The 19577-nt window shown below is 31.2% G+C and overlaps 1 protein-coding gene across 4 annotated transcripts in view; it reads right to left on the minus strand.

The window, feature by feature from the left end:
- Window positions 1-4076: 4076 nt before the first annotated feature.
- Window positions 4077-19577, minus strand: part of LOC136987079 (tyrosine-protein kinase Fer-like) — a 65654-nt gene continuing 50153 nt past the window's right edge. For all 4 annotated transcript variants that reach the window (XM_067284737.1, XM_067284739.1, XM_067284736.1 and 1 more), the window contains 12 exons: window positions 18546-18668; window positions 18347-18466; window positions 18088-18268; window positions 15657-15764; window positions 10131-10208; window positions 9846-10043; window positions 8003-8179; window positions 7548-7761; window positions 7118-7241; window positions 6779-6930; window positions 5113-5235; window positions 4077-5039 (listed from right to left, as the gene is read on the minus strand). In XM_067284737.1, the coding sequence (XP_067140838.1) occupies window positions 4897-5039; window positions 5113-5235; window positions 6779-6930; window positions 7118-7241; window positions 7548-7761; window positions 8003-8179; window positions 9846-10043; window positions 10131-10208; window positions 15657-15764; window positions 18088-18268; window positions 18347-18466; window positions 18546-18668 (1741 nt within the window). In that variant the 3' untranslated portion in view covers window positions 4077-4896. The remainder of the gene's footprint in view (window positions 5040-5112; window positions 5236-6778; window positions 6931-7117; window positions 7242-7547; window positions 7762-8002; window positions 8180-9845; window positions 10044-10130; window positions 10209-15656; window positions 15765-18087; window positions 18269-18346; window positions 18467-18545; window positions 18669-19577) is intronic.

Raw genomic sequence — 19577 nt, forward strand, 5'->3', positions numbered from 1 at the left:
ATCTGTTGAGCACAGTTTTTCAACCACGAAGCAAATTCATACATTGGCAAGTAACACTCAGTTAGAGGAAAGATTGTCATCATTAGCGTTGCTTTCGATAGAAAGAGAGCTTTTAAATACTTTAATGAAATCAATGACCAGCAATTTTTATGGTAATGTAATTAACAACTTTGCAGAAAAAATTTCTGAATACAGTTAGTTTATAAAAAATAATAAAAACAAGTTCTTATATCTTTGTTTTGTGTCAATTATCTATTTTATAATTAAATAAACAAACTGTTTATTTTTGTCATTTCCAGTATTTGTTTAAAATTTTTATGGAAACACAGCTTCCCTATTGTCAAATGTCACTGATATATTGACAATCTCATTACTTAGAAACTTTTTCATTCCAAGGCAAAAAACTCCTCTATGTTCTATCTTTATTAGAATTCTATATATTGAAGCTTTTGTTCTGAGATCACATGATGACATCAAATTCCTGGGCCTATTTTGTTAACAAGTCCACCCCTGGTCGGAGTCAGTAGATTTTTACACGACTTCACAGCCTTGTTTATAACTGTAAAATCTAAACCATACAGATCTCAATTTTGCAGCTCACCTGCTTCGAGCTATACGCAATAAGTCACTTTTCCCCGACAAAGGACGTTAAGTCCATGCCACTTCCTCAAATCATTTTATTACTGCACTATGCACTCAACTGTTACATAAACACGCAGACAACTTTATTTTGCAATTAACTTTTCACAATTCTGTTTGAATATAATTTTAATCTTGCAATCTAAACAATATATTGTGCAAGTGCAACAACTGCTTAATCACATTTCCTCCAATCTACTATTTAATCAGGTTTTTTTTAAATCTACAAACATAAGCATAACAAGCACAAGTTTGACTTGGATAGCAAATAAGTACAGTAAAACTTTTCTACTCAAATGTCTGTAACTTGAAGATAACAAAGCACTACTAGGTCTCAACAGAATAGCATAGGGATTTAACGTCTCCAATTTGAATTTCTTAACTCTAATTTTCTCAAAGTTAAAGTTTTTCATGGTCCTCGGCACTGATTTATGTTACTTTCAACTTCCCTGACTCAAATTTTAATATTTATTCTATGCAAAGTGATCCTAATTATCAATTTTTATGAAATTTTCAGATAGACAGTTGTATCTACTCTCCAACATCAATTTTCAGTCCAAAGCAAGATGTCTTCTCACTTTATTTCAACAAGATGTACCTGCAAAACTGTTCGATTCCATTAGTTACATTAAACATTTTCTGAAAGGTTGTTTAAAAAAAACTATCAAAGAGTCTTTATATAATGCAAGAGAAGTAAAAATACAAATCTATTCAGAATAGACATTTTTTCTCTATTGTTCTCTGACTCAAATAGTCTATAACTCTTAAGATTTTTCCTGCCCCTTGGAGCTTCAAGTTAGAGAAGTTTTACTGTATTTGGTTTGTTTACAAACATAACTCAGCCTGCAGGGCTAATCGGCAATATTAAGTTGCTTTGTTACTGAGCAGGACAGACTAAGCTTGGTTTACATCATCATACGAACAAACCAAACACTCTTTGCATCATAATACACGACACAAACTAAAAAGAACATCGCTACATGCAAGTCACATAATACTTTGTACTAAAATTTATTTGGTAGTTAAACACATGCTGTTTACCCACCTAAAAGAATATTTCTATTTTTTCACAAGAACGTAAAATACAGACTATTTGACAAGCGGCACAACGACATAAGCCAATTAGTAGCAACAACATTGCCTTACGACAAAACATTGTCTTAACACAACGACATCGCTACTAATCAGCTTTATGCCTTCACTCCACTTGCAAAACAGTCCACATTTTACTTACTTATGAAAAAACAGAAATATTCTCAACTCCCAACAAACTGGCAGTTTGCACCTGCTCTGCAATTCACGCAACACAATCAGGCTTTGGTATCGAGCACAATAGACGATGATGCAGTCGGTTCCCAGCAAACTTGCAACACACTCGCTCGGCAGCTCGGAGACCTCTCCCGCCGAGCACAGCCCGGCCAACTGCGAGACGATTCCGCAATAACTCGACGTATTAACATGGCAGGCAACCGCGTCCTCTCGTTATCTACCGAGCAAGGTGGCAAGACAATCGAGACCCACCAGAATCAAAACTACATCGTAATTCAAGTAAATGAGAAAATTAACACACGTTTACGTTGACGTATCACATATATACATATATATATAAGCCAGCCTTATAATAAAAATGCAAATTACTAATTAGAGCAGAAAATACGTAAACAAATGCTAAATGTAAGTAAATTAAGCCCGTAATTGCAAAAACATTTAATTACACTAGAGAATTTATCGGTCATCTCAATTAAAAATTCACCATTTTTGTTTATTTAGGCTTAAGGTAGGCCTAACTTTCATACAAATTACTTTAAAATTGTAATTATTTTAAAAGTAATAAAACTGAATACGTACTCCATAGTAGGCATAACACTACTTATAGCGGGCATCTTAACTAAACTTGCTTTATATTTTGTATTATGTAAATTAAGTAAACTTAATAAACTCATCCCGTCCCAACGGAACGGTTGAACAAACGACGTCACCTCTGACGTCAATAAGCGTTCCCTAGCGGTAGAAAGTCGTTACGAAATTATTATTTTTTTTAATATTTATCTAAATTGCTTAATAAAAAACGAAGATATTTTATTAACCTCGATTAGTAATAATAATACTTAACAATTACTTGTTAATTTTTGTGCAGACGTGTCAAAATTACGCAAACGTGTGATGCAAACAAAATGGCGGAAGCGGTTGTGTGTCACGTGAATGCGGAATGTTAAGTTTTGTTGAAATTTCATCGTATATAATAGTTTCGTGACGTTATATTTCGTAAATGTAACTTGTATTGTGCATAATCGCGTATCTAATAAAGCAGAAAGATTTTTTTTTAATATATTTTTCTAATTGAGTTTCATTCTAGCTTCACTATCATTTTTATCAATTTTGACTATTAAGTAAGGATAAAACTTGATAAACCCGTTATCAAATGTGTTTAGTGATAATTTTTAAAATATCATTTTGTTCCTTATCAGAATGGCAATTTTTGCTATCACCATCAAAACATATCTAAGTACAGGCTTATATTCAGCCAGAACTACTAACTTAATGGAAGATCCTAATAATTTGTAGTATGCCATGACGACTAATTATCAGATGATAACAGCCAAAATATTCTTTAAGGCAATGTAAAATGCATCCCAAAGCTACAGAACTGTAAGACGAGTTTGCAGCTTTCAGACAGGTTGAAAATTATCGTAGACATTTTTTGTAAATGGAAATTTGTTCTTTGGTGCACTCTGGCAGCTTCAAGATCGAAATTAAATACTTTATCACACATGTTGTTGGAAAGGACAGTAAAGAAATGGGAAGGACGAACCGTCTAGCGTAGATATAAAAATGGTCTCCCATTTATTCCTATGTTTTGTCGATAAATGTAATTTTTAAAGCTTGTCGCGTTTAAGTGCATTAGTTTTGTAATTATAATTGCCGTCACCTACGTGATATCATCCGCATTCTATCCAGACAATTTTCCTTACTTCCTCGATATCATATACAAAAACGTATTAGAAATATCAGCCTACTTACCTGACAAGAAAGAATTATTATTATTATATGTGAAAGGCATGTAATTTAGATTGATTAATACCTATTAATATTCCATCATGGTGTAAATATTTATTCACATTTTTATCTCTATCTTTTTACATATGTATTTGAATATAAATTCTTAAATAAGTAACTGTATTTTCAAAAATACTTTTATTTTTCTTATATAGCAATGTCACCTCTATGAAGTAATATATATTAATATATCTATGTCATGAGTATTGTAATTACAAACTTTAGATAAGCATATTTGTGTATATTTATACTGTGTATTGGATAAAATAAACACATCTTATCTATTCTGTTAAATTCAAAACGTCAAGGATGTAGATATATGGCAACTTCAATGTTTATAGATTAAAAACTAATAATAATAATAATAATAAAATCACAAATTTTATATTACAATTTTATTTTCTGATTATTCTACATAAGTATTGATTTCATTTTACATTATAATTAAAATGTAAAATCGTTTTAAAATTGGCTGAATACACAAAAGTAATCTTTCACAGTATCGACCAGCAAATGTGAAAGGATTATCATTTAGATAACACGACCGCTCTCGTTGTCTTAGAAACATTCCCTTTAAAGCAAACAAACCACTCAAAACTTATTACCGACAAGATAAACGATTTGGTATTTCTATGTTCGAACGCAATAACCGGTATGGCCGATTCTTATAAGACGTACGCTATAAAAATAAATTATTCTTTTGATTACCGTACCTAGATTTTTGTATAAAAAAAGTCTGAAGATATTTTATGCATTAAGAATAAGAATAAAAATTTTTACAATATTTAATCTGCATTTGCATCAGAAAAACTTACAAAATTATTTTAAAGTGAGTTTTAGATAAGCCAATTTGTCTGTGTAGTATTAGGTGCTGGTGTAGGAAATACACAAATATGTAAGGAGAAAAATCAAATTACAGTTTCTAAAGAACAAACAAAAAGAAATCTCTTCAGAATACAAAAGTTTGTTTGCTCGCATAATTAAAATAATTTTCTGGTAAATCTTAAGTATTAACAAGAGTAAAATCAATTTTTACAATGATAATAAAGTCGAAACATTCAAATTATTAAAACTCCAAAATGACTACAATGTACAGAACAATGTTTAGTTAAGAGCTTCACATTAACCATAAAAACTGCCTATTACAAATGCCATCTCATTTCATTTACAAAAAACCTTTTATTTCAATAGCTGGCTGACTCATTTGTAAGAAACAGAAATATTCTGAAGAATTTCACGTATTTCTTGAAAGTGCGGTCTTCTCTCCGGATCATACTCCCAGCAACGTAACATCAACTCATAGATGCACTCTGGAGTGTTCTCGGGGGAAGGTAACCGATAACCTTCGATATTAGGAATGCGAAGGAGTTACTGGAAATTGCGTTGAGAGCAATTAGATATATAAAGTAGACTTACCGGAATCGATTAATTCTCGGGCTTTGTTGTTAGTCATACCGCTGTAGGGAGTACTGCCGAACGAAAATACCTCCCATAACAGTACTCCGTAACTCCAAACGTCGCAGAGCGATGTATATCTTCCTAAAATGTAGCATTCTCGTTACAATTATTTTATAAATTCTTTGCTCGTACGCAAAATTTTGTTTAAAATATTTACAAAAATTCTAAATACTGTATTTATTGTAATAAACCTCGTGCCGTCTATAACTTTTTTCATCTTGCAGATGTACTGTTATTTCTGTTCTTTAGGAATTAAGTGAAACTATAATGGGATAAATCTGGTAATTTTTCCCATTTTATTATTATTTGAACAACAAACACTGGGCACGCATGTGCTTTATTTCAACATATGGTAAGAGTAACAACACAAAATGTTTGATTTTTCAGTCTACAATAAGCTATATCTCCCACCAATAGAAATATGTTTACCGTTACGAGGTGCCGTCTAATTTCGTGGTGTAGCTCTACTGTTTATTAGAATAAATACAACAATCTAAATATCTATGAGATTTTAATTAAAATTAGTAATGTTCATTACAACATTTATCCATTTTTATCTAAAGCAGACTATTAGTTTACATATCAAAGGAGCCATATTACATCCTGGATAGATCCTACAGTGTCTCAAATAAATGCTGAAAATTTTTCATATAGAATTAGATTAATTATACTAACTAAAGAGCTACAAATTTAAACTATAGGTAATATCCATCTAGCTTTTACATTTAATAAAAATTTATTAATTTAATTTCAATAAGACAATAAACAAATATAGCTACTGGAAAATAACTATTAAAAACAAAAAACCTTGATAATTCCAGCAAAAAAATATTTAATAATAATAACGTTTTCGACTGTTTTAAACAGCCATCATCAGTTAAAAACGAACTTAAACAAAAGAATGCAGAAAAAAGAACTCAAGCAATACAAATATTTAAAAATTCAAAAAAAATTCCAAAGCAAAAACGCCGTCGTATATTAGAAACTAACAAACAGCGCATGCGCTAAATATCGTAGTAAGAATAAAAATAAAAATAAAATAACAAAAAATACTGCCGCAAAAATATTTCTATTACAAGAAAGAACGTTATGTATTTCGGTTTTAATTTCAATATGACCAAAAGAATTTACCAGAAGCAGAATTTGAACTTATAATTAGGTTTCATTTTACATATGAGAAGTGAAAATGTGTGCGCAGATAACTTAGACTGATTTGTTTATTGAGAGCCAACACAAACAAGCACTATGCTGCTACTTGTGGTGTTTAACTCTGTGGAATCACGAGCCAGAGATAAGTGGAACTGAAGAAAACAATATCCATCAAAATACGTGCCTGAACCATCCATTTGATACAATAAATGTAATATTGTTCAAGTATTGCAATCTGGCAGTATAAAGAATTGCAATACCAAAAACATTACCCCCAAAATACATTTTACTAGTAGTAAAGATCAAGATTTTAATATTTTCTGAACTTAAAATTACTAATTTATTTCATAACATAAATTTTCGAGATAACAAAACTCTCTAAAAATAATCGTCAATGACTGATACTCAATGAAAAACTTGTTATTTATTTTTTTCAAGAAAATCTAAAACAAAAAATATTAATTTTAAAGAATACCATAATTAAGGGCTTCCGGTGCAGTCCACTTAATTGGAATTTGCTTCATCCCGTCTGAAACGGTGTATTCTTCTTCTTCGCGAGACATTCCAAAATCGGATATCTTCACCATATTATTTTTTCCAACCAAACAGTTTCTAGCTGCCAAATCCCTAAACAAAATTTTTTAAAATTAACTTTATAATTGAACATAAATATGATCAAATTATGCATTTTTATCATGAAAATATTCTATTAATGAAAATTTTAAGCTTCACCATCACATTTTGATTGCTATTTTCTAAATATATAAATATTAAATAATTTTTATGTATTAATCTTCAAATTGGTCATGCTCACCTGTGAATACAATTTTTACTCTCCAAATATTCCATCCCTAAAGCTGAATCCAAACACATTCTCAGCTGTTCCGGCAAAGATATTTTAGGCCCATTTTTCCTTAAATAATTTAATAACGAACCTCCTGAAGTAATCGGAAAGTAAACTCTTCATTGACTGCATTGCATTAAAAATAAACTACTCATAAAATCTTTCTAAACTGCAGCCATTTTTATTACTATTCAAACGTTTTCGGTCATCTTTAATGACCTTTTTCAAATTTAGCATTCAATTTAGTTTTTTCTTGGAAAAGATCATTAAAGATGACCGAAAACATTTGAATAGTAATAAAAATGGCTGCAGTTTAAAAAGGTTTTATGAGTAGTTTATTTGTAATCGGAAAGTTTATTTGTGCGACATTAATGCGTCAATTCATTTAAAAATGTCTTACCTGGTACTAATTCCATGACTATCATAATCGGTTGCTTTTGGACACAGATCCCGATAAGTTTGACGATGTTTGGATGGTCATACTGCCTGAGAATTCGACCTTCTTGAAGAAATCTTTTCTTCTGCTCGTCTGGCAGATTAATCCTGCATGTCTTAATTGCGACCGGAACTTTTGTTTTACGGATGAAACCTTTATAAACGTCTCCAAAATTTCCCTGCAATTTAATGATTACAAGGATTAATAACATCAAATTACAGTAATGTACTGATTAATCAGGATAAATGGACAAATTTATTGGAAAAGTAACATTAGTCAAATTGGCTATATTATGCTTGTAGCATGACAGTTTGGCAAAAAATCCAAACAACTTCTACTGAAAAAAGCTGAAACATTTAATAATTTACCATTCATCCCAATTAATCTGCATCGATTACACAATACATGATTATAATCACCCTTCCGATCTTCTCGACTAGTTCTACATCCTCATTATTTAGTTGCCACTGTTCTCTCAACACTGGGTTTTTTATCATTGCTCCGGATCGATTCGTTACGGGAGTGTTAGAGTGAAGCTGAAACATTATTAATTCTTGAACCGTTGAAAATACAGGACCTTCAAACCTATATTTTCCCTAAATGCAAATTTATTTCAATTAATATATGTGAAATTATGTACAGCTAATTTAATCTAATAGTAAATCTTTTATTATTAGATTAAATGGAGACAAAAATTAACTTAGTATTTTTCCAGTATTGATATGTTAAATCTTTTATGTAAACAACAAACTACATAAATTTAAGTACATAATAGCAACATACTTGTACAAAGGTGAACTTTTCTTTAAATACTGCTCGATTTTTAATAAAATTTCTTTGTTTAAAAGGAAAATAAACTTATATACTCAAACAACAAGTACAGTATGTAAGATAAAAATAAATTGATCATTCAAAAGCAAATTTTAATAAGTAAACATGGCTAATCTAGAGTAGAATACATTAAATTTTTTCTTGTTTGTAGTATTACAAGCTCAAAATCATTATACAAGATCAATAAAGTGGAACATTATTTCAGGACAGAGAGTAATCGAATGAAAATATACTTAATTCAGAGTAAACTGAGACCTTGACAAAAGTTATTTTGGACAGATTTTTAGTTAAAAATGCCATTTTGAAAATTCTTTGACTGTAACTTGTCTCAGATAATAAAATCTTAGTTTAAACACAAATGAAAGTGGATAATATTGCAAGAGATCTTCATCACACTTTCATACACATGCAGCCATGAAACAATGTTTTCTGAAAATCCCCCCACAATAGATCATGATTTACTCCAGTTAAACCTTTACAATAATGTATAATCCAAAATTAATCATTTCTTTTTTAAAAAATGCATTTTTTTTCCTCCAATTTTTAATAACTATATCAAATAGTATCCAAAAAACAATTTGAAAATTCATATTCAACCAATATTTTTAATCAAATAGTATATTGCTGTATTCAAAATATCAAGTTGAAATTTCATTAAGAAATTCTGAATTTTATATCTTATTAGCAGTAGTACAGTCAAGCATTAACTATATTTTTACAATATGGAAAAATTTCTTGTGTACTATTTAAAAAATTTTATCTTTTACTGGAATGTCTGACAACCTAACAAGATGGTGGAAGCAAACAGACCTATACTGGCATTTGCACTTTTATTTCATCAAAATAACTTTGGGGTTAATACAGATGAGTTGTAAAAATGGTGTTAATAATATAATCGTGGAAGTGGCCTTATTGCTTCATTAGAGCTCACCATATTTGCAGCCTGATAAGTACAATATGCATCGGTCAATGCACCGATGAACTCGTCGCCAAATACGGTAATGTGTTTTTGTACGTTGCAGTTCATCAATGCTCTGTTTGGTGCATACCGAAATATAATCCTATCTTTTAAAGGATTTTATTATCTCAAAAAATGATCAACAAAAACTTTTGTTTGTAAAAATTGTGAAGCTGCCTTATGTCTATTTAAGCCCACCACTGTCCAAGTGGCAAAACCATCACACACTGGTAGTTGCTCCACGTTTTACACCCAACTGACAGCCGGCTGCACAGAGTTTCTCTGGTTTTCTTTACATATCTAACACCTAAATAGGGAATGGTTTCCCATAACTGTTTTCCTGGAAGATCAACCTTGCAATGAATTACATTATCACATAAAACTAAAATATATTTACCATCTAAAAAATATTCATTACATCCTAAACATATTTTGCTATATAGAATTTGTATTCTACATTTTAAATAACTTACATCTGATGTATTTTGAATGATAAAATGTTTATGGCCTTGCCAACAGACAGACAAAACTATCTGCCTTTCTTCATTTCGTAATGTCTCTCTCACTAGAAAATCTCCTTCATTAACTAATAATCGAATCACCTCTTCACGGGGCAACACGCCGTGAAACCATTCTTCATCCTGAAGACCTTTCAGATAATCCAAATCTAACTAAAAATTAAGTAAAAATTATAAAATTTGTTAAAATATTGACTAAAGTTATTTTCATTAAAATAACAATTTAAAAAAAAACCTTACGTTTATCTCATTAGATGTAGTAGGAATATTTATTGAATTATAATTTGTCTTTTGTTTGGATAAGATCTCGATGCTACTCTAAGAAATAAAGATAATTCATATTTTTCAATTAAATTTGTTTAGCTAAATATCAACAGATTGTCATTAAAATTAATATTTTTTTTTAATTGAAATTTTATAATTGATCTTTACTTACCTATCAGAACAAAAACAAAATTAGAAATTAATGCAAAGTACTTAAACGTTATGTTAAATATATAAGAAACAATCATCTGACTTATTTGTATTATGAAACACAGTGGTGCATTATAGAATCACGAGGCCCCATGTACAGTACAGTGTTGACTTCAAACATTTTTTGTTCAGGGAATCCCCTAGTATCCACGCTCATTTTTTAAACATGACATCTGCACTGTGCCTGCACTACACCTACAATATAGAATCCCAGATATGGCCAAAATTTAAATTTTGATATTCTTAGTACAATAATGAATTTATAAACGATTGGTTTGAAGCAGTCCCATTGGGTAAGGGCCTGCAGGTAATTGCCTTGTTCGCCCTTAGGGTAAGTCACTGGTGAAACAATTGGGCTATTTTAAGGAAAGTAAATAATTAAATACAAATTAATTTGGCTAGAGGTAGGCAGTTATGCCATCATCTCATGGTAAATTAGTAATTAGAACTAAATTAATCTTTAATTTTAATTTAGAATACAGATTCTGGGAAAAAAATTGGTCTGGAATGGGATTTAAACCCACAACTCCAACTTATCATGCAGAGCTATTGTTAGATATGCTATCCAGACTTCTGACCAATCTTCACCCCCACTCTGGAGGTGAAGATTGGTCAGAAGTCTGGATAGTATGCTGGGGTTAAAGTGCCAGTTGAGTAAGAGTCACAGAGGACCATGGACACTAAATTGTCCTCACTGGTGTCATGAGTAGCCAGTATGGTTGTACTAAATTAATTAATAGGCCTGAAAGCAAAGATTGGAGAGAAGTCTGGATAGCATAGCTGGTAACATATCTGCACAGTAAACAGGAGTTATGGGTTTGAGTCCCACTCCAAGCCAATTCTTTTCTTCCACAATATTCTAAATTAAAATAAAAAAATCAAATTATTTCTAATTATTAAATTTATCATGAGACATGGTTGCATAACCACCTATCTCTAGCCAAATTTATTTGTATTTAATTATTTACTAGCCCTAAAACAGCTTGAAAGATGATTTAGCAGATCATTTAGTAGTGTTTTAACTTTTCTAAATTAAAATACTATCTGGCCTTGCCTCTCGGGCAATCCGACACAAGAATCAAATGGAAGCAAGGATGCTAAAATGTCCAGTTCTTATAAAATTAAAAGTAAGCATTGGGAATCAAATAATCTAATTTTTCACACCATTTTAATTTTGAAAGTACATACTGAATTTACTTGCATATAAGATGAGGTTTTTATTCATTTTTCACTGCTTCAAAAACTTAGGTTGTCCTATATGCACGAGTGAAGGATTCTTTGCATTTTTGCAATAATTTTTGTGAACTGTACATTCGCATTTTTTACTGGATGCTCACTCTCTGGTGTTTAAAAACAAAACTATTTTATCTGGGTCATTTGAATCGTTCTTGTGTATGACAGGCGTAAAGATGAAAGATGTAATTCCAAAATCATATGGGAGCCCGATATAAGCTTTAATCCATTCCCACGTGAAATATGATTATTTGGAAATCAGAATTCGGAGAAACTCATAAGTTTAATCGAGCTAGAGTGGATTCAACTGTTAAGAATTGGCAAAAAAAGTTCCAGATTGTCCAGCTTTACATAAACAAATTACGTTGTCTATTTTACAAGATTTTTTTCTTAAAGTTTAAAATGCCAGTAATTTTTGCGGGACAATGTGTGCATTTACATGCATTTGATAATATTTTATTTGTGATTAAACAAAATAAAATCAGAATTATATTAATAAATCTAATTTTCTTTATTTTGATCTTTAAAGTCATACCTCGTCTTATATGCGAGATTGCCTTATACGTGAATAAATATGATAATTTCTCAGAAAAAAATTTTTTCAAGAACTCATATAGAAGGAAAGCAAATGGTGTAAGATAGATTTGACAAATCAATTCTTGATTTTTAACTTGACATTAAAACTTTGTGACCGTTGGCCATATTGTATATATATATCTTATTGTATATATATATCTTATTGTATATAGTTATAATCCTATCTTATTTTTGCAATTTCCTCTTTTTTCCTTTCTCTATTCTTTCTTAAACTTTCCAAGATGACCGTTATCGCTGTGGGGCTGGATTAGCCATTCTGAGAATCGGTAGAGACAATAGCAGGTAGTGTGGCCTGGGGAAAAAGTGGCTAAGAGAGGGATCACTTTTCGACTAGACACGAAGAGAGAAGGACGAAAAGAGAGAGGCTCGATCGTGATTTCCAAGAGAGGAAAGAAGTTTGCGATAGTCTAGTGAGGAACCGAAATATAGAGACCGGCATATTGGAGAACCCCGATAATTGAGATAAGAAAGCCACTATCGTCGAACCCAGATCATACACAAAGTACGTATCCGCCGAAGAAAGAGGAAACCCCGGGTGAATCATCCCTTCATTTCTTCTACCTTCCCGCTATCCTATCTTTCTTATTTTTCCTTAATATTAAGTTAGATTTAAGCTAGATTTAAGTTAGGTTAGTCATGCAATTACGAGGGACTGATTGTTACGCGCTAGAAAAATAACACACCATTGTGCTTTGTTTAGGGACAGAGAGTCCCCTGTGTGAAACACCTCGATTTGTAAGTCATAAAAAAAATCACTTGGGATTCCTTATCAAAAAACCTTATTTATTCTAAGTGGAATAAAGGGACATTGTCTATTATTGTAGTCGTTGCAGAGTCCTTTCTGTACGTTTCATTCGTGGACTGTACTGCCTCACTTTTATAGAACACAACAACTTGACAAATCAATTCTTGATTTTTAACTTGGCATTAAAAGTAACAACTAATGTGTTCAATAGCATCTTGTTTGTCATTAAGATCATTATGATTATGATTAATAGTATGCAATGTTATAATTTTATACAATTTTGAACAAAAATTTCCAGTTTTCTAATGATTTGTTATCTTTTGAGATAACAAAGCATTAAAACTAATTTTCTTCAATTTTCTCATAACAAAACATACCAGAAGATAATTAATTAATGGATAACTTCGCAAATAAAACAAAAATAAGAAAAAATGCTTGAATGGGGAAAAAACCTAATAAGAAAATATAAAAATGCTTCAGAATTAGTGACTTGTTATTGGTAATGTTGACAAATGTTTGAATGACAGCTGAAAAGCCAAGTGGTTAGGGTGTTGGTCTACTGCTCCGAGAACCCAAAAATGAATTCAATTGGGTCGAAAAACCTGGAAAATTTTCAGGAGTGGTCCATCTCGAATACATCGGTCCCATCCCTCGCCACCCGGCCATCTAATTGCGAGCAAGGCTAAACTCATGATGGGCTTAATTAAAAATCTTAGTGTCTACAAGGCAGAAAGAGTCAAAAATAATAATAAATAAAAAATGTTTGAATAACCTCTAACAATGACATATTATTTAAATGTTTGTTGACATTCCTGCTAATGAGTCATAGTAATTTGAATGCACTTGAACACTTGAATTATATAATAAGTCAATAAACCTCACTGTCAATTCAGCAGAAAGCAGCAAAGATCTTCAAACATTTTTGGCCTAAATCGAAGGCCTTCCTCGGGAAACCAAAGAGTTCTAAATTGGAATGTTTGAAACACGTACTTCAAAATTTGATTGTATGGATTTGATGTTTGCATTTGTAAGGCACAATCACATTCAAACGTTGAATTCCATACGTTCAAATTTTGAAGTGCATGTTCCAAGCATTCCATTTATAACTCTTTGGTTTCCCAAAGACGACCTTCAGTGTAGGCCGAAAATGTCTGAAGAGCTTTGTGGCCATTCTGCTGAGTTAATAACAGAGGTTTATTGAGCCATTTTCTATCTATATAACCCATGGAACGTGTGTCGGCCATCCGTCCGCGTAACTGTATGCCAAAAACGAGCACTAGAGGTGCCCCTATCGTGTGTCATATTTCAAACATTTAAATCAACAATATAAAGTTTAGTTTTTAAGATGAAGAATTGCATACATTTATATATATTAAGTGCATCAAACTTTTCAAAATTAAGCGCATAAAACTTTCATATATTAAGTGCCTCATAGGAATTTGTAACACTGCTAGAATGCCCACTAGGGGGTGTCCCGGGCTACTAGTATGAAATACTATGACAATATGAGACACTATCTACTTCCAAGTACTTCCTTTTTATGGTACACCTTTTCTTATCTAATTTTTTATGATTTAGATTTCTTAACTGTCTTTTAAGAAATCTAAATTTGTTCTTTATATTATGTGTACAGGTAAACCTCACCTTACATCGGTAATTGGTTCCAGGTGAGGCGACGTAAGTCGAATTTACTTGTCACTAGGCTAAACCACAAATTACCATTCCCAGTTCTGTATTTTATTTATAAATGCATTTTTAATAATATATGGTTAATAAGAATCTATTTTAAGCTTACAAACAAATAAATTTTAGTTTTTAATACAGTACAGGAAAAAAAGTAATCTAAATTTACAAATACCTGTATGTACAGTACATGTTTACAATTTGGTGATGTTTACAGTACATCGCAGACTCTTTATTTGTGAATGTGGTTTCTCTAAGACATTATAAAATAAGATGATTTTTTAAGGTTAAATAACAAATACAGTTATTAAAATTATTTTGCAATAGTAGAAAATAAACTAATTTATGTTAAATTTACCAATATCAAGTGGCGCTGACAACAACGCCAAATGGTAGATATTGGAACTACTGTGAAAAATGCCAATAATAAGACTGCTAAATAAGATGACACAGATATACAGATGTTTTCATGTTTTGTTCTCTAGGATTTATGATGATTATATTAACATTTACTATAAATGTACATATTTTAATACGATTTTATGTGCTTTTAACACTTTTCTAGTGAGTGATATTATGACTTCAATATTTGTGGCAGACGGATGTCAATAAAATAAGTCGAATAAAATGACTAAAACTTGTTTGTCAAAAAAGTATATGGAAAAATAAAAATCAACATATAATCAAGAAAGATGTAACTCGAGGTATACCTGTATAAACTAAAAATTCTATAAAATGTTCTAACAAATAAGTTAAATGTCTAATATTTCTTCTTCTAAATTAGTAGGAACATACAGTACTTTGAGGCTCTCAGCAATTAGTTTTTAAATTAAAAACTTCTATAAAATAGGAAGATTTTTGACTACCTTAAAGGAAAGACATATCTTTGTTATAGAATTTGATATAATCATAAGATATATACATAATATAAAGTCATAAAGACCAAGGAAATATCTACTTAGAATTTTTACTAATAAATTATTCAGTAAAATTAATTTTATTAATTAATACATTAAAAGCAAAAAGATTCTCACAGATTTTTTATGGAAGGAATGAAATGGTTGCTTTAATTTCTCGACGAATAACTTGGCCGATTTCTTTCCAATAATATTCAAACTAGAAGTGCTGCTTTCTTTTATTTTCTATCAAATAAAAATCTTATTTTTAGGAAAACCAATTTTATTGAATATATTTTTCAATATTGTTATTAACAATTAAAAAAAACTTACTAAAAATTAAACCTAAGTTTTACTTCAAACAAAATTATATTGCAAATAGATATGAAGCAAGACAGACAAATGTATCTGTACAAACAATTTGCAAGTCATGTACACAGTGTGTCCAAAAAGTTGCTTGTCAAATGGGGGTAATTACACTCTGCCTTATCTGTTTGGGAGAGGCTTAATGCAATGTTTCCAGGACATTGTATTGGTCATGATGGCCCATCATCGTGGCCTCCCTAAACACATTTCCAACATTTTGGAGTTAGCATACCTTATATGTCACTCAGCCTTTTTCGTATTTAAAAAGGATACTTTCCTCCAGGGAAGAGGAGTACCTATGGGTAGTCCCATCTCAGAAATGCTTTGTGAATTGGTGGTCAGGTGCCTTCAGCAACGTGTCTTACTTGATGATAGCAGTAACATTATGTTATACGTGAGATATGTTGATGATGTGTTGAATATTTTGAAGAAAAAACCGAACTTGTCTGCATTCATCAAGGCTTTCAATGACAACACTTATGGCCTCTCTTTGCGGGTAGAACAACAAAATTGCACCCGAGTACACTTTCTTGACATAGACATCACATTACAACAAGGCCAGTTGAGAATGAGGTGTTCTACAAGACCTCATATGCTATGCTCTTCATCCATGCAAAATCACATGATCCTTTCAATTATAAGATCTCTGCTTTTAAGGACCTTGTAAGAAGGGCTTACACCCATTGTTCAATGGCAGAAGATGAGAAAATAGAACTGGATTACATTTCAAGTGTATCCAGGCAGCATGGATTTCCTGCATACCTTCTCACTGCTCTTGTATGCCAGGAGCATCTAACAGAAACATTACAATCAAAGAACAGATCCTTTGTACCTGTTATTTATAATAAGGTCCTTGCCAACATCTATGAGGAAATATCCTGCTTTACGAGTAACAGGATCGCTTATATAAGATCTCCTACTGTTTTTTCTAGTATTAGAAACAATAACAACTAATTGGACTGAAATTGTATCCCAGGAGTCTATACTATCCCTCTAAACCAGTGGTTCTCAATCTTTTTGAAGTTGGGAAACACTAAACTTTGAAATTTTTTTTCTGCAGAACACTTGCAATACATCAGCTTTAAAGCAGGGTGGCAAATCTTTTTGAAATAAAGCACACTCAGTCCAGTAGATGACAACATTGACATTTGCTGATTACATTCCCATACAAAAATTATTTTACATTGTATTGATTTTCCTTTTGCAACAATTTTTAATTGTATATTTGATTTTTCGTGGAACACTTGAAGTGGCTTCATGGAGCACCCGTGTTCTGTGGATCACAGATTGAGAACCACGGCTCTAAACGATCATAGGGTCAACTGTCCACATGAATACATTGGAGCTACTGCATGTGGTCTAAGAATGAGGATCAGGGAGTCTAAATACACAATTCAGAAAGGTCTAACCACTACAGAACCACTACTGCATTAACTTCTTTCGCTGTTGATAGCGATGTCCAGGTTAAATTTGATGACACCCATTTACTACAGCATTGCGATGACCTGGCCAAACTGAAATATCTTGATGACTGGAAATATTCAAAGCATTTAAGAGAGGGACAGCAATTAATTTTTAAAAGATGGACTCATTAGCAACCACATGGAAGGCGTGATTTGACGTACAATAAATCTTGAGTTTAAGTTTGGATTTTACGTTTTATATAAACCTATTATTTTTAAAATTGTAATCCAGTTTGAAGAACCTTGTTAAATACAACATTGAGCACGTACATATTTTCATAACATGCAAATTTTTAAAAAATTTTTGAAATTTGCGTTCTTTTAACAAGCATTCCATTATTTCGAAACCCGAGGTTGACTGTTGAAAACAGGCGAAATTGTTTGTTTGGGATTAGTTAAATCTAATTTCTTGCTGGTTATTGGTAATTACATGTTTTATTTTGTTGTATACCAGTAATTTAGTGGAGATCGAATAGTCATCAAATTAATCCAATCAGGTCTAGGATATTTGAAAATGAAACTACGAATCAAAAACTTATAAATATTTGTTCTTACTTTCACAATCATATTAGAAAGAAAAAAAAGAGGCTTATTTGTTACTTTTTTATAAAATAATTCTTTTTTTTAAATAAAAAAATTTAAAATTTCAGCCTAGACAGACAGGTAATATCAGGAAAATTCAATCTTTCATGAATCAATGAACATGTCAATTTGATAAAAATAAAAAATTTGATACTTACAGAATGTTCTTCAATCGTCACCTTTTCGTCTAATTCTATTCCAGGCATGGGTCCTGCTGAACCAACCATAGACAACGGGGCATCTAACAACTGACACATTTCTTGCAGTCTCTTCTGTCGACAATTTAATTCGCCAATAGACTTCTTGAGAATGTCCATTGCTCGTTTTTTTACCAGAAGTCTAAATCAAAGATGTTAGCAAAATATTCAATGCGGATAGAAATATATACCGATCAAAATGCATTTGTTATATTATTACAATTTAGTTTCTCCCGTGCTCCTCAGAACTGCAGTCTCGGATTCATACTGTTCGAGTTCCAAGTATTTTTCCTTGAGTTCGGTTTGACATTGTAATAATTTAGACCTAAGATCTTCCAATCTGACAATAAATTTTCTTGTTATTTCAAATAAGTAAATGTTAAATTAAAACACAAAAATAATTATTCTAACAGACTCACTTTTTATTTAATATTTCTAATGTTAGATCGTCGACGGCAATTTTATCTGTTTGCAGTGTTCCATTGTAATCTTCTAATAATTTTACATCAAAATTAAAATCGGTTGGAAATATTACATGCGATCTAAAATACATGCAAAAGATTAAAATAACCATTAAATTTTTCTACTAAATTCAAGTAAATTCTAAAATTAGATGATAATATCAAATGAATTATTGTTCATTTGATATATCAAATGAATAATTGTTCATTTGATATTATATAGTTTTACAGTTTAAGCAAAGACAAAATTCAAAAATATAGTTAACAAAGGTTTTTCTGTAAAATCTTTAATTATATTGCAATGTAATAATGAAAATGTTTGAGTAACAAATATTTACTAGTTTTGAAATAATATAAATTGAGTAAATTTCTTAATTATATGAAATTTTTATGCAATTTTATTGCTATTTTTTATTATTATTATTAAAATAGTTTGTTCTGTAAAGAAAAACAGTTAAAGGACCCAACTTAAGAAATTCCATTTTTATGATTTCTGCAATAACTACACCATCTTACATAGTTTTTGATAGTCATTGTATTAACAATGGTTTATTGACCAGAAAACATTCAAGCCCTACATTTAACACTTTCATGTTGGCAGTCATTCATACATTTAATTTCAAAAAATCATTGATAAAATTGGTTCAAATTTACTACTCACTTTGACAATATAGAACTGAAGGATATCAGTTACTTATTACAGATGGATCGAGAAAAGTCGCCAATCCTTATAGTCGTGAAGTAAGTGTGCTCTGCTTTCCGACTGCTGTAACTTTGGATTTAGTGATTTCTCCTATGGATATTATACACCGTTGGGAAGAACTAATTGTAAGGAAGCCGTGAGTGTTTTAATTTTGTTCTACGTCTCGCGGTTGGCGAGTTACAGCCGTCTGTAGTTACGTTCTTTCTCGGGCCCCATCGGCCCCCCCTTGTGTAATCGGACTTTTCTTCGACGGGCTTTGTTAGCCCATTACGCGCTCTGTATACTGT

The sequence above is a fragment of the Centruroides vittatus genome, unplaced genomic scaffold (assembly GCF_030686945.1).
Source record: "Centruroides vittatus isolate TY-2023 unplaced genomic scaffold, ASM3068694v2 scaffold_1444, whole genome shotgun sequence".
NCBI classification, from domain to species: Eukaryota; Metazoa; Arthropoda; class Arachnida; order Scorpiones; family Buthidae; genus Centruroides; species Centruroides vittatus.